This window comes from Rhinichthys klamathensis, unplaced genomic scaffold (genome assembly GCF_029890125.1).
Source record: "Rhinichthys klamathensis goyatoka isolate OS25496 unplaced genomic scaffold, OSU_Roscu_1.1 h1tg000281l_1, whole genome shotgun sequence".
Taxonomy (NCBI): Eukaryota; Metazoa; Chordata; class Actinopteri; order Cypriniformes; family Leuciscidae; genus Rhinichthys; species Rhinichthys klamathensis.
This window is the reverse complement of record NW_026606800.1, coordinates 137,007-152,002: the sequence shown is the minus strand read 5'-3', so window position 1 is coordinate 152,002 and position 14,996 is coordinate 137,007. Positions and strand designations below refer to the sequence as shown.

Below are 14,996 nucleotides of genomic sequence, written 5' to 3'. Positions count from 1 at the left end.
ACTTGCGCTGCACGTGACGTAACGCTGCGTCAACATCAGGCAATCCGTCGTTTGAGCGCCTTTATTCTTCATATGACTGAAGGCTATATTATTATAAGTTTCATTACAATAACATCACCAAATATATTGTATATGCTAATTCTTTGTTATATTTATACAAAAAAAAAAAAAAACCAAAACGCTACAAAAGTAGAACATGAGCTGTTTAGCATTATATAAAACTCATTGTGTCCCCAAGGTGTTTCAACCCATCATAAATAACCATTACCGCTATTAAAATGTGCAATTCTTTAAACATAATATATATATAGGCCTATCCCTTGGTGTGTAAATATATATAATTCCTTGGTGTGTAACTACATATATATATATATATATATCCTCAAAGGTCGGAATGCATTATATTAATGCTTAAAACATTTACAATTTTAAACATTTAAATAAATTGACATGAAAAATCCCTTGTTATGTGGAATGAGCCATAAAGTGTTACCAAGCAACTAACATGTTATAGAACACACACATCTTATAGAATGTAACATGAAAAACATGAACGTAACTGGCGATTTCAAATTACGTTTATTGTACAAACTGTTAGAAAAGGTTCAGAGGTTCACCTGCTTGAATCTGAGGCACACGTGTGTTTAAGTACGTAACCTTTATGGCTGATCTAGAATCAGTCCTTCTTACAATCCATTTCTTAAGAGCTAAACGCCATAAACTGACAATGGATCTGCTAATATTGCCGTATGAAACAATATCAGATCCAGCTATATAAACAGCAATAAGAGATCCAGCTGCTAAATTGATAGATAAAATTATCTTTATCTGGAGATTACAATGCTTAGAATTAGAACCCAAAAAAATCCATATCACCTCTTTCAAAAATCAACTGTGAATTGTAGCCTTCTTACGTAACGTCCAAATCTAACTGGCCTGGTTTTAAGTGCTATATTTAGCATGCAAAACATTATCCTCAACATGTTTTTCAAATAAGGCTACCGTACATTAACATTTTCATCCACGTCACAAGCATCCTTCCAAATGAAGAACCTCCAGATAACTTTCAGGAACATTTCCTTTCAAGGCATTACGGCACGTTAGTATTTACAGAAACTATTCGTGTGCATGTACAGAGCATTCCGGTGTGTGGAAGTACGCCGATTACTGAGGATACGCTTCAATCACCATAGCATGACCCTGCAACACACATACAAGAGGATGTTATGAGGATATTTCCACATGTGTGAGAATCTGTCCAGTACGTTGTAGAAGTGATCGTGTCACACACCTGTCCCCCAGCGGCACACGCTGCCACCAGACCATACTGACCGCCCTCTTTCTGCAGTCGGTGAGCTACGGTGGTCACCAGTCTACAGCCGGTGGCCCCAAATGGATGCCCAAGAGACAGAGAACCTCCCCATGTGTTAAACTTCTCCATTGGAGGGACACCGACCTGAGAAAACAGAGAAACAATGATCATGAGTTTTCATTTTCATCAATCTCATTACTATTGCTCATCAACAGATGGTTACTTTCCAACCAATTTCGCGTCGACTAGTGAAACATCTTTAGCAACCATAAATCAATGCTTAAGAAATAGTGAGTTTTGCATGGTAAACGCAACTCACATTTTCTTTAGAAAGTAAAACAACCTGGATCCTCATTTATAAGACGCATCATATGATCGGATTTGATCCTAAATATAGAGCCCTATGATTTCTGCCATGAGGAAAACGTGGACAGAATTGCGGAATCCAGTCATAAAAACGGAATACTGTACAAGGCGGACTTCGTCAAATTTTTAATTTCCATTCAAATGGAATCCAGAAAACTTAAAACAGAAAACACAGAATTTGGTCAAACTAAAATTAAATTTGAGGGGAAAAAAACATGATTTCGGTTAAACTATTAATAAATTGTTGCCAAATTGTGTAAGTTTCATGATTTCAATTAATTAGACATGTTTTTATTTATTACATTTTAATTTAACCATTAAAATGGAGTAAAAAACCAATCCAGAAAAATTCAAGTGGAAAAAACATGAATTTGGGATCAGGGAATTATAAAGTCAGAAACGGATGTGAAAATGTTCTTATATGTACGTCAACTGAAGACCATGCCTACAAACTTTTTGGGATAAAAGTAATACAATTAATTCAACAATTAACGGTTTATGAAAATGTAATATAAATAGACAATCACAATAAGCATTTATATAATTAAGTGCACAAATAAGCATAATATTAACTGTTTTTTAATAATTACATCACTGAAATCACTACATTTATGTAATATTTATAGTATTTTTCCTGAAAATAATAATAATAATAAATGCCTACACGCGTTGCACAGAAACCGAGCCATAAACCGCACACAAGTTTTCAGAGCGCGCTTGGGTTTCCTTGCCCATTGATGATGAGCGCCATACTTCCTCTGAACAATTAGGAGATTTATGTGGCCGTTCTGATGCACTTGCGCTTGAATTTAAAATGAACTACTACAATGCATAAAGAGAGAAGCATTTAGGAACATTTGCATACGTACGTTTTATAAATCATTTATAGTTTCTGAACATATTAGCATTTAAGATCATTTTATACACACGTCTTTATAAATGAGGGCCCCTGGTTTCTAGAATTATTCTTTATTCATCTGATGCTTTCTTACGCAATGTGACATTTATTACCACTTGAATCCCCCTGGAGTATCCTGAGGTTTAGTGTCTTGCTCAAGGGCACGACGGTGATAGTTCATGAATCAAACCCTCTTGGGCTTTGAATGCACAACCTATGGGACAATCTTTAAGCAATTTTTCACACCATAGTGTGAGCACACACACACCTACCTTAGATTTTCTGCCCATATATGTCTGAGCGAACCAGTCAGAGTCCATTGCCTTCAGGTTTGCCATGATCTGACCCTGTAAAAAGAAACAATGAAATGAACATTAACACCATTCACTCACTAATAACTGTTAAATACAGGTGAAACTCGAAAAATTTGAATATCGTGCAAAAGTTATAATTTTGATTATTATGGCTTACAGCTCATCAAAACCCCAAATTCAAAATCTCAGAAAATTAAAATATTACATGAAATCAATAAAAAAAGGATTTTAAATACTGAAAATGTCGACCTCTGAAAAGTATAATCATGCATATGTATATAGTTATATATACTAAATATATTAGTTTCACCTTTTAATTTGAATTACTGAAACACATGAACTGTTGCACGATATTCAAATTTTTCGAGTTTCACCTGTAAGTTTCTGTAGAACACAGGATATTTAAAGCAGTAGCAATGGAAAACTTGAAGGTGATGCTTACAGCAAAAGCTTCATGAAACTCAAACACATCGATGTCGTTCATTGTCAGTCCGCTCCTCTCCAGGACTTTTGGAGTGCTGTAGGTCGGCCTGAGAAAGAAAACAACCCGGACATGAGTGTGAGTGACATGAGAGAGAAAGAGATAGAAACAGAGAATAAAAAAACACACAAAAAAAATAAATAAAAACACACACACTGGAAAAAAACCCAGCACATTTTACATACTGTATTTCAAACTCACTTAATATTAGAGTTGACACAGATTACTACTACTTTTCATAATCAATATGCAGAACCAAATTAAATTAGTTTTATTTCTGCTTTTTGACACTATAATGATCAATAATCAATATAATATGTATTTTAGACTACAGCAGTAAAAATATGTACTTCAACAACAATAATAATTACAAAATAATTTTTTATGGCACTATGCAAAATAGTTTTGTGATTTAACTAGCACTTGAGTTACACTACTGTTCAACAGTCTGGGATCAGTAAAACATTTTTTTAAATGAAATTGATACTTTTATTCAGCAAGGATGCATTTAATTGATCAAACGTGACAGTAAAGACATTTATAATCTTTTATAAAAAGATTTCTATTTTAAATCAATTTTGAACTTTCAATTCATCCTAAAAAAATGATTCATGTTACAAAGATATTAAGCAAAGCAGCGGCAACTGTTTTCAACATTGATAATAATCAGAACAGTTTCTTGAACATCAAATTATCATATTGATATGATTTCTGAAGGATCATGTGACACTGAAGACTGGAGTAATGATGCTGAAAATTCAGCTTTGATCACAGGAATAAATTACAGTTTAACATGTATTCCAATAGAAAACAGTTGTTTTAAATTGTAATAATATTACTGTTTTTACTGGGGGTTTTTTTGTCAAATAAATGCAGCCTTGAGCAAAAGAGGCTTCTTTCAAAAACATTTTAAAAAACATTTAAAAAGCTAAATAATTTATGCAAGCAATAAATTACTTAAGCTTTGTGCGGGAACCAAAGTAGAATTGAAATTCAAAGTGTCAATAGTGGTCAAATATACTTGCTTAACTGATTATAAGCCTGTCTCTACCATGAATGACTACTAGTAATTATAGATAGAATATGAAGAAAATTAACCTTTAAACAGTCCCTCCAGAAAAACGCGATTATGCCATCGCATGATTCAGTGCATAATCAGCCAAAGTCCGCATATTCATGCGGGGGCCTCATTTTTTCAAATACGCCGCACTTTCGCCGCATAAATTGCCGATTTCCGTGCAAAATATGCAGTGCTTGCATGATTTCATAATCCTCGCATTTTCGTTGCAAAAAAGTCACATATATCTTAGCAGAAAGTTGAAAAATGTTGCATTTGCTTCACACAAGAGCAGCCATTTCCCCCTGTTGCCATGGGAACGTTATAAAGTGACGTAATTACGCGACGTGAACATCATCGAAAAGCTGTAAAACAGGAGCAAACTTTATTTTTTTAATTTAATTCATTCATTTTTACAGAAGTTGTAGCATATTCCTTTTGTAAAGCTACAGAACTTGTTTGACTCAATGTTTTCTAAGTTTGATGTGTTTATTAAGGTCTGAAATAAAACAAGATGAGAACTTAAATATTCCAGCACTTTCTGTGATGTAGTATGCTTGCTTATCATAGGAAGTAATAAGAAATGAGTCTTTACATTAAGGTAGTGGCCTAGTGAGAACAGGGTGTTGGGGGAATCACTTTTTTGTAGGGCTGTCAAACGATTAATCGCATCCAAAATAAAAGTTTGTGTTTACATAATATATGTGTGTGTACTGTGTAAAATATTTGCATGTATATACTGTATATAGACTGAATGTAGCCTATATATAATGTATATTTTATATAAATATAAACATTTTATATATAAATAACATATTTTTCCTAAATATATACGTGTGTGCATTTATATACAAAATAATTATACACAGTACACACACATATATTATGTAAACACAAACTTTTATTTTGGATGCGACTAATCGCGATTAATCATTTGACAGCCCTACTTTTTTTTTCTCTTTTTCAAGTTCCCGCAGTTTTTGCAAGTTCTCGCAATTTCATCGCATAAAATTGCTTAAATATCCCGCATATTCCATCGCATTTTTAAAGAAAACGGGCCGCATAATCAAGGATTTTTGCCAGAAACAATCACAAAAAAACTCCACGTTTTTCTGGAAGAACTGTTTAAACAAAAAAATGGCAAATGCGTAAATGTAAACCTACACAAAACCTTTCAAATAAGAATATATACCAGAGAGTCTCATTTTTCTGCAGACTGAAAGAATGTCAGTCACAAACTCAGACGCCACCACAACACACCTTAACCACAACAATAACAAAACCCACAGCACAAAACCTCACAGGCCTGAAAGAGAAAGAGAGAGGAAAGAAGAAAAGAAGCAGAAACTCACCCGAGAAGCAGTTGGTCTTTTGGGTCTTGAGACACGTACACAAAATCTCTGAAGGTAAAAACACACAGACATACAGCAATATCAACATCAGCACCACGAGCCGCTGTGTGCTGTAGAGATGAGCACATGACGTCTGTCTGCTGTAATGGGACACTATAAACAGCTTCAGGAAAACATCAGATTTACTTAAAGATAAAATGAATCTTTTTCCAACATTAAAATACACCTATACCAATTTAATGTGTAAAACAGCAACTGTTTTATGGTTTATTTCCCCTAAAAGAATAAACACTGATGTTAGTGAGAAATTCTCACTATGGCCTGAGGGCGAGTAAATTATGGGATAATTTTCTTTTTTGGGTGAACTAACCCTTTAAATTCTATAAACGCATTTCAATAAATACCCATGATTCATGGGTAAATTTGCAAAGATCAGCTAAACTGTTTAGGAAAATACAGATGATGTCAGTGAGACGCTGCTGGTGATCGTTTTTAAATGCAAGGCATTATTTTTGTTTTTGTACCTGAGATATGCTTTAGGCTTGTAACCCATAGCAAGAGCTTTCTCCTCTGACATGATCAAAACTGCAGACGCGCCGTCAGTCTGAGTGAAAACACACACACAGCGAGAGTTCATCTTTGAGTGACAAATCTGACAGATGTTCCTTAAATTAAAGGGATAAAAAACAAACTAGATAAACCCGAATTATCTCCGATAAACTGACCAGGAAAGAGGAGTTTGCAGCCGTCACGGTGCCGTGAGGCTTGATGAAGGCGGGTTTCAGTTTGGCCAACTGTTCCATGGTGGAAGGACGGATCCCGTTATCTTTAGACACAATATCCTTCCCTGTGACAAAAACATCATCACAACATTCTGAGCAACAATCTGAACTGTTTAAATCAAACTAATGCAACAGACCTGTCAATAAAAATCTTGTTATTTATGTTCAAATCATTTACGTATTGCACTTTATCAAATTGCCTGCAAGCTGAATTAATGCTTTTGGTCAAAAACTGAAATGAATTGGCCAGTGCTGTTGTAATTGTGTTACTTGTTTTTCTTTTAGACATTAGACATAACATACAAACAATAACATGACATCCAAAAAGACAACAATCCAAGATTCCTAAATTAGTTTTACATAAGAGACTAAACTAAAGTATAAAAAAAATATATAATAATAAATATTAAAATAAAGGGGCTAAGTTTAACTATTTGTATAATATAATAGCTACGAGAAAGTTACAATTGTGTTACTTGTTCACCTGGCACTTTGAAGTTGATGACATCACTGAGCAGCCCGCTGTCTTGAGCTTTCTTTGCGAGCATGTGAGACCGCAACGCAAACTCATCCTGCTCTAAACGCGTCACACCAAATGCAGCCGCCAGACGGTCCGCGGAGTGACCCATTGTCTCGGCTGTGGAGAACTCGGCCACTGCCGGCAGCTAAACACATTCAGAGACAGACATTTAAGAGCTTTTAAGGAAGGGCACTCAACAATACCATATGGACTGTATTTAAAGCAGATTAAAAAAATGAAATATAGATGTCCTAGATTACATTTTATAATACAGATAGTTCTATTAGACTTGTGATAGTTGTGTAGAATCAGTAAGAATGGGTTGAGAACAGGGGCGTCACTAGGATTTTCATTTTAGGGGGGCTAAGCCCCCAATATGATTTTTAAAAAAATTATAAAAAATGTAACACTTTAGTTTAGGATCTAAAGCTCACTATTAACCATTTTCATTACGATGCAAAGGCACGGTTTTATAATAACTGTGATCCCAAATGTGAGGCAGGGCAAATACGGGGGTTCGGGGTCTCCCCGAGAAAATTTTGATTTCTCTGATCACATATGTGTATTTTAAGATGTTCTGAAGGCCAAAAAACTTGGATAGTGGGCAGCTGATTATTTTTCTCTCCTCATCAGCATCACACTCTTTTTCTCTTTGTTTTTATCTTGCCTTGTCTCTTCCCCTCCTAAAGCTTAGCTTTGACTGATAAAGGCTTTTCATTTTTGTCTGTCAGTGAAGAAAGTAAACATAGGGTCAACTGATAGGGTGATTTTGCCTATGAATCATTTTCTCAGACGCGTTTATTTACTGAAAGCTACTAAAGGTAAGTTTATTAAATGCATTCACAATATGTAGGCTACACATTTATAATTGATCTTATGCCTAATACAGGGCCGTAGACAGGGCTTTATAATCACAGAGGTCCTAAATTTGAGGTTGGTAGGGGGTTCAAATTTTTTATTTCTCTGATATGTGCATTTCAAGACGTTTGAAGACCAAAAAAAAGGATAAGAAATCGCTTTAAAACCATGTCAGTGGGCAGATTATTTTTTTGTCAATACCTGCTGCTCTCTTCTCATCACTCTTTCTTTTTTTATCAGTCTCTTCCCTCTTCCCCTCCTAAAGCTGAGCTTTTTTAATTTACTAAAGGCTACAATTTGTATTATATTCTCAATATGTACACATTCATTATTAATCTTGTGCCTAACATGATGAAAACGGCTTTGTTAATGTTTCTTGTAAACTAATTATTACATGAGTCACGTTACATAGGCCTATTTTCAGCTCAAAATGGCGAAATTTGACACAACTATATTAGTTTGCCTGATTATTTTTTGTCATTCGTTTAACATTTATGACATGAAAAAGGTAAAATATGAAATGTTAAGTTTAGCTACTTACATCTTATCTCGCACTTGACCGTACGCGTCGAGTCGCATTGTTAAAATTCGCGCTCAGCAGCGTCTGTGAACATAAAGCCTGCCTACTTTGATTTGATTGGTCATCTCAAATATTCTGACATTGACGAGCAGTGACAGACCAATGAGGCTCAGATGAACACACACAAGAACACACACACACACACACACCCTGTCCTCTGTTTCTGACGTGCTCTCTGCTCGGCGCCGCTGCGGATTGAAGATGAAGAACGCGCTGAATCTGATTATAACAAGACTGAAGCGAACACGAATTTGTGTAGCCTACATTAATCTCACATTTTTAGGGGGGCTAGGCAGAAGTTTAGGGGGGCTGAAGCCCCCCTAAAAAGGGCCTAGTGACGCCCCTGGTTGAGAACTACAAAAAATCAGTACATGTGTCATAATGTTCAAGCAAAAGTGTTGAGTTTATAGCTTTATAGTCGTTTCCTGCTAAATTACTAGCGATTTTTGCTAATTACCTCTGTGAATAATAATAAATAATAATTATATATAATGTAAAATAAATATTGAAAAACTATAAATGTAATTTTTTAGAAATGGAAATTTAAACCTTAGATTAATTAGAACATCTAAAGTTTATATTTCATGTCTAGTTTTTTTGCCTTGATTTGCTGTTGCATATCTGAGCAATCACTACTCTATGATATTCTGGTTTCTAGATATGAAACGGGTCCCTTTGCCCTTCGCTCAGGTGAGAAATGCACTATGGGTAAATTGTTTTCTGTGATGTGAGCAGAGTACCATGGCTGAGTTCCAGACCAAAATTGTCATGCCCTTCACTCACTAACTTCCCTCCGTCTTGTTCACTCGGATGTACGTAATTGCTTACGTTGCACGAGTGCCCACTACTGGCAGGAACTACAATTGGCTGAATTGGAACGTCCTAAGCCCTTGATCACTTGGAATCAGCCATGGAGTTGATTTATTATTTACATTTTTTTTTCCTTTAAGAATTTGTTTAATGCAGCATCCAAATGTATTTAGGTGTGTTTGGGTTGTTTTAAATTAAAAATATATATAATTAATATATCAGAGTTGTTTGTGGTGGTGGTGATTAGACGAGATCTGAGGTGACGTCACAATTGTGTTGCATTGTGGTATATGGAGCTTCCTGAAGTCTACATATGAAGTAGACTCGCTCCCTCGGTCAAAATCGAGGGAACAAGTGTCTGTCCATATAAACTTCCCTCGTCCACTTCACGAAGTGGAACGCACTTCAAAATGGCGGCAGGGATTCCCCGAGGGGAAGTGCTTAGGGAAGTTTGCAAGTGCATGTCTAAAAGTGGACTGGAACACAGCCCTTAATGATAATCAAATTGAGGTGCACTGGGGGTAAAATATGAGGTGTATTATGGGTAACGTAGTACCTCAGGTGCGAGGTGAGCGAGGCGGATGGAGCCCAGCAGAGACAGTCGAGCCCCGAGGGTCTTTGCCTTGTTGAGTGACAGCATTGTCTTCCGCATCCTCCGGCTGTGGCGAATCGGAACGTCAGACATAAACTCGACCCCACCGGCGACCACAGTATCACACTGACCGGCAGCGATCAAACCGACAGCTAGAAAACAAATGAACAATCAACTGTTAAGTTGCCTCTGCTGTATTTTAATGCAATTTCAATATGTTTATGCAAACTAACCAATCATGGTTGTTTAGAGTGATGTGTTTGTATATACCTAAGTGAGTTATATGCATTCAATAATTATTGTCACAAAATGTGTGTGTTCAGTACCTGTGGTCATTGCTTGGTTGGAGGAAATACACGCCATCGTCACCGTGTGAGCAGGAGTCTTATCTGAGAATCCAGCACCAAGTGCCGCCTACAAGAAAACAAAGCAAAATGTAATTCCAAATTAACATCGTTCCTAAATAATTTTATACTCAGAAACCGAGCAGCAAAAGTAATATTTCTAAGAAAGGGTCTTTCATTGATGATGGGACACAAAGAGCTGCCAGCACTGTTATATATATATATATAATGATAATGTGAATGTGTTCATTTGTTTGAATGCATAGTACTTGCTGACAACCTCCACACTTTAAGTTCCTAATGGAAAAATAAAGCTCTTGCATTGGATTGAACTGATAAACAGAAATGTGGCAAAAGGTTCATTCAGTACCTAATATACAAACAAACACTGCAGTAATGCTCTGACTGTAATAAGATGAAATCTCTGTACAGATGCCCAAACTCTCATTGGTCAGTCTGATAGCATGTTTCTCGGCAGCCAATCAATAAACACAGACCTGAAAAACTAAAAATAGCTTCAACATCCAAATTCTATTTTAGAAATCATCACAGACTAGAGGACAGACTGACCTCTCTGGCCACATTACTGGTCTTCACTTCCTGAATAACTTCTCCATAGACAATATAATCAACAGCTTCTTTAGGGATACCGGTTCTGTTCAGTAGACCCCTGAAAAAAAACACAGACAGAAAGTTAGTCCTGAAGATTAAAGCGATGAGTGAATCTTTATACTGTATGTATATGTTAATGTGTGTGGTGACGCACTGTAATGCTGCTCTGGCCAGATCGTGGGGCATCAGATCAGCGTATCTAATAACAAAAACAGAGAGAGACACAAAGAATAATTTCACAGTTTTTTTTGCAAGGCATCACTGCATTGATATTCCTAAGGCCCTGATCACACCTGGTATTCAGACGCATTTTGGTCGATCGGACCAAGTGGATGACGCTAAATACAGGTGTAAACGGGGTCTAAAAGGTTTTGAGCTTGTCCACTTTTGACCACTTCCAGTCAGAGGTAGATGAAAACACACCGCATGTGTTCAAAACAGCCACAAAACACCGTCTACTCTCCACCTACTGACCTGGGGCCGTATTCACAAAGAATTTTAAGGCCAAAAGTAGCTCCTAACTGGCGAATTTAGGAGCAACTCCTAAAAATAATGGGCGTGTCACTCCTAACTTTAGGACTCCTCATTTTTTTTTTCACTAAGAGTAATTCACGAAGCATTTTAGCCCTAAAAGTAGCACCTAAGTCTGGGACAGCTTAAAAAAAGTCAAGAGGACTCCTAACTCACTAAGACCTATTCACAAAGGATTGTAGCGCATACCAGCGCCTCTCGCAGTCGTCCGGGGTCCGCGACACATGCGGGAATGCTGCATTGATCTGCAGACAAATCCTCTCCCATGTCTCACTCTTAGTTTTGCTTGATATCCCAGTGCCGAATTTCCCTTTTATTATTATTATTTTTTTTTCAGCACCAACTGGGCAGCAGTTACTGATCCTGCGTCCAGTTGGGCTTTCTTTTCCGTTTTAGAGAGTTCATAATCCACCGTCATTCAACTATTACATTACTTCAATAGGAGCAACATTTCCTTGCTTTAAGTAGTCTATTTAGGCTAATAGGATGTCAATGTGTTAATGCAAGTGTCGTTTTTCATTATTAGGCAAGTGGCGGTTTTCATTAGGGTATTAGGCTACCTTGATTTAATTTAATTTACGACTTTTCTCTCTCTCTGCCTTTTTAGAATTACACTTCACTGGGGCCTGCACAAACATGTCATTATGCATTTCGATGACATTACTATTATTCTTTTGTGTAGGACAGACATATTTAGATGTCGTAATTCCATGATTTGTTGCGTCTGTGTTATGTTCCGCATGATGGCCCTGTCATCTAACAACCAATCACCATGATCATTGCGAGGAAGCTCGTGCATGAGAATTGACGTCATCCATAGCAACGAAGACTCACTCTTAGCTTAGGAGTTGTCATTTTTCCTTACTAAGAGTAGGTCTGAAAGGCGTTGTGAATAACTTTTAAGAGAAAACTCCTAGCTAAAATATTTTCGTGTGATTTAGGAGTACTCCTAGTGGTAAGATAAAATTCTTTGTGAATACGGCCCCTGATGCGTAAACATTATGGGAAGCGGAGTAGCCAGACTGGATTTAAACTTTGTTGGGTGAAGATCCAAGTTTGGTTTGAAGATGAAAAACGTACCAAGCTCAATGTTCTTCTCACCATTTCTGATTTCTTACACACACACAGCGTTCGGCTGGTCTTGTGGCTGTCAGAGCAGAAACTAAAGCTGATGCTCTCTGTGTGTTTTTTCGTCGTCTCCTTTCATGTAAATAGCGCAAGGTTATTTTGTCCAGTAAATCGAAAGATCCAAAAAAGCCCATACATTTACCAGCCCATAGACCTTCCCCTCGAAGAAATCAGGAGAGAAGTGGTTGAAAGTGGACAAGAGAGACAGATTAAAACATCTACTTGTGTTTTGATTGACCAAAACGCATCTAAATACCAGGTGTAAACAGGGCCTAAAACATTCTGGTTAGAGTTTATCCTAAACTTGCAATTAATTTAGCCAGAAACATGAATTTGTAGTTAAATTGCGTACCATATAGTTTTGGATTTTGTAACCTTAAATTACCCGTTACCTTAAATGTTCGCTCAAAAAAATATACCTTAAATGTGATGCAAGTCACTTTGCATAAAAGGGCCTGTCAAATGCATGAATGCAAATGTTAATTTCTGCCAAATGCATAAATGAATCCTTATTTTTCCATAAAACAGCATTTGATGCAGGTTAGAGAAATACAACAAACCATCTTCATTCACAGTCATCTTTAAAAAAGAAATCTTAAGCCGACTTCGGTCCAACAAAATGGATTTCATTATTAACATGACAGTTAAAGTTCAGTTATGATTTGTTGTAATGTGTCCGAATATGTCCAAAGATCAGATGTATCCAATTATCGATAAACAATCTCCTTTCTCCTCTTTACAAATGATTGTGTTTATTGTGTTAATTTTTTTGTTTCAGTTTGAATTTCACTTAAACACTGTGTGCAACTTGTCAGGTCACGTCTTACGTGGTGCCAGACAGCAGGAAGGGGGTTCGGACGCCATCCACCAGAACGATGTTCTTCATTCCTGGTTTGGCCAGCGTCTTCTTGCTCTTTGCTATTTGGTTATAAAAGACACAGAAAAGAAAAACAAAAATATTTAAAGAAATGTGCATTTTTCTAATGTAATATTAAGTATTTCTTTTCTTTAGTTTTATGAGGACCTTATAGAATACAGCAAAACAGATTGCTATAGATACCTTGAGCTTGCAGATGGACAGATGTGCTGAGAGAACGTGCAGCTGAAGAGAAACAGTTCTAATGAGTGACAATGACAAGTTAAATGTTCAATAATCTGCATAATGTGAAGTGTTCATTCGTTCTGTGGTGACCTAGGACGTCTTACCGAACTGGGCAGTCTGCACAGATGTCAGTGGACTGCTCCTCAGTGAAGTCAACAACATAGATGCCATCTTTGATTATCTGGAAGGCTTGAGACAAAAGTATGAATGATTATTCAGAGACTATTATTTCAAAGCAAGTGCACGCATAATCTAACAGAATAAATCAGAATTTGTTAATAGGCAAGTATGCAAGATGAATACAAACTGAAATGATATACATATATAAAGTACTTTAAACACCCTTTAAGTAACAAAATATCTAAACTACGTGTATTTGCACTCTAATGCTTCAGGATATTTTATCTTCACTAACTCTCACTTTTCTGAAGTCTCAATGTCTTTGAATAAGCTGTTGTGTTGGTGATTTTTAGAGGCTGTATGGATGTTTGCTAGCAGAGGAATTACAGGTGTAGATCATCAGATTAACCATCAACATGCTCGACTAACCACAAATATACTGAATACGGACTGTCTTCATGTTCAAAATGACATTTTATTGTATCATTTAAAACTATTTGCTTGAGAACCCTTTGCTTGTGCTATCTTTCTTTTAAATAAATGGCACTTGCTTGGCCATTTTTCATCAATGGAATGACTTTTAGACATTGTACAAGTGTTGCTAAAGTGTCGAACTGCTATTCATACTTTAACCTGTAAAGCATGTGATAGTATTGATAATACAAAGTGATATATATATATATATATATATCCGACACTGATCTTGTGTGTGTGTGTGTGTGTGTGTGTGTGTGTGTGTGTGTGTGTGTGTGTGTGTGTGTGTGTGTGTGTGTGTGTGTGTGACCCTTCACCTACTTCTGTCAGTAGACTGGACAAGGACAAACACACAAATGCATTAAACACTTAAACAGCTACTTAACATCTTGGCATCATTATTAAACAACACTGATCATGATATAACCACACATGACAGTAAAGCAACAGTAAGGAGACATTAAAAATAACACTTTAACACACACAAACAAGCACAATGATTCATTATTCCGCATGCCTAACAACGCCGTTTAAGATATTCATCAGGATTTATCATATAAACACAATTTGTCATGTAATATAAGTACATAAATTATATTTTTACCTGCTACTGTTGTAAATGTTGAGAGAGTGCGATGTTAGACGACTTTCGTCTGTCTAATGACTACAGCAGTGCACGATCCGCAGGACCCCGCGTCAATTGGGCAACCGGAATCACTGCCTGAGCAGGGAAAAATCCCGCGGATACTTGTTATTACTTTAT

General features: G+C 36.5%; 1 protein-coding gene across 1 annotated transcript; it reads right to left on the bottom strand.

The window, feature by feature from the left end:
- Window positions 1–657: 657 nt before the first annotated feature.
- On the bottom strand, window positions 658–14,970 carry hadhb (hydroxyacyl-CoA dehydrogenase trifunctional multienzyme complex subunit beta). The gene is made up of 16 exons (XM_056269420.1): window positions 14,838–14,970; window positions 13,744–13,828; window positions 13,598–13,639; window positions 13,365–13,455; window positions 11,033–11,077; window positions 10,837–10,936; window positions 10,249–10,336; window positions 9,887–10,074; window positions 7,047–7,227; window positions 6,506–6,627; window positions 6,305–6,384; window positions 5,781–5,828; window positions 3,333–3,420; window positions 2,849–2,923; window positions 1,292–1,456; window positions 658–1,200 (listed from the first exon to the last, which is right to left on the bottom strand). The coding sequence occupies exons 2-16, from the start codon at window positions 13,808–13,810 to the stop codon at window positions 1,165–1,167; spliced, it is 1,416 nt and encodes a 471-aa protein (XP_056125395.1). The 5' UTR covers window positions 13,811–13,828; window positions 14,838–14,970; the 3' UTR covers window positions 658–1,164.
- Window positions 14,971–14,996: the final 26 nt, after the last annotated feature.

What these genes read in the sequence shown, in the direction of transcription:
- hadhb (XM_056269420.1), bottom strand. Translation starts at nt 13,810, where the DNA reads ATGGCATCTATGTTGTTGACTTCACTGAGGAGCAGTCCACTGACATCT. An exon ending in CTGGCCAGAGCAGCATTACA is followed by an intron (nt 10,937 to 11,032) that starts GTGCGTCACCAC and finishes GTTTTTTTTCAG; the next exon opens with GGGTCTACTGAACAGAACCG. An exon ending in CTGCAAACTCCTCTTTCCTG is followed by an intron (nt 6,385 to 6,505) that starts GTCAGTTTATCG and finishes GTTTTCACTCAG; the next exon opens with ACTGACGGCGCGTCTGCAGT.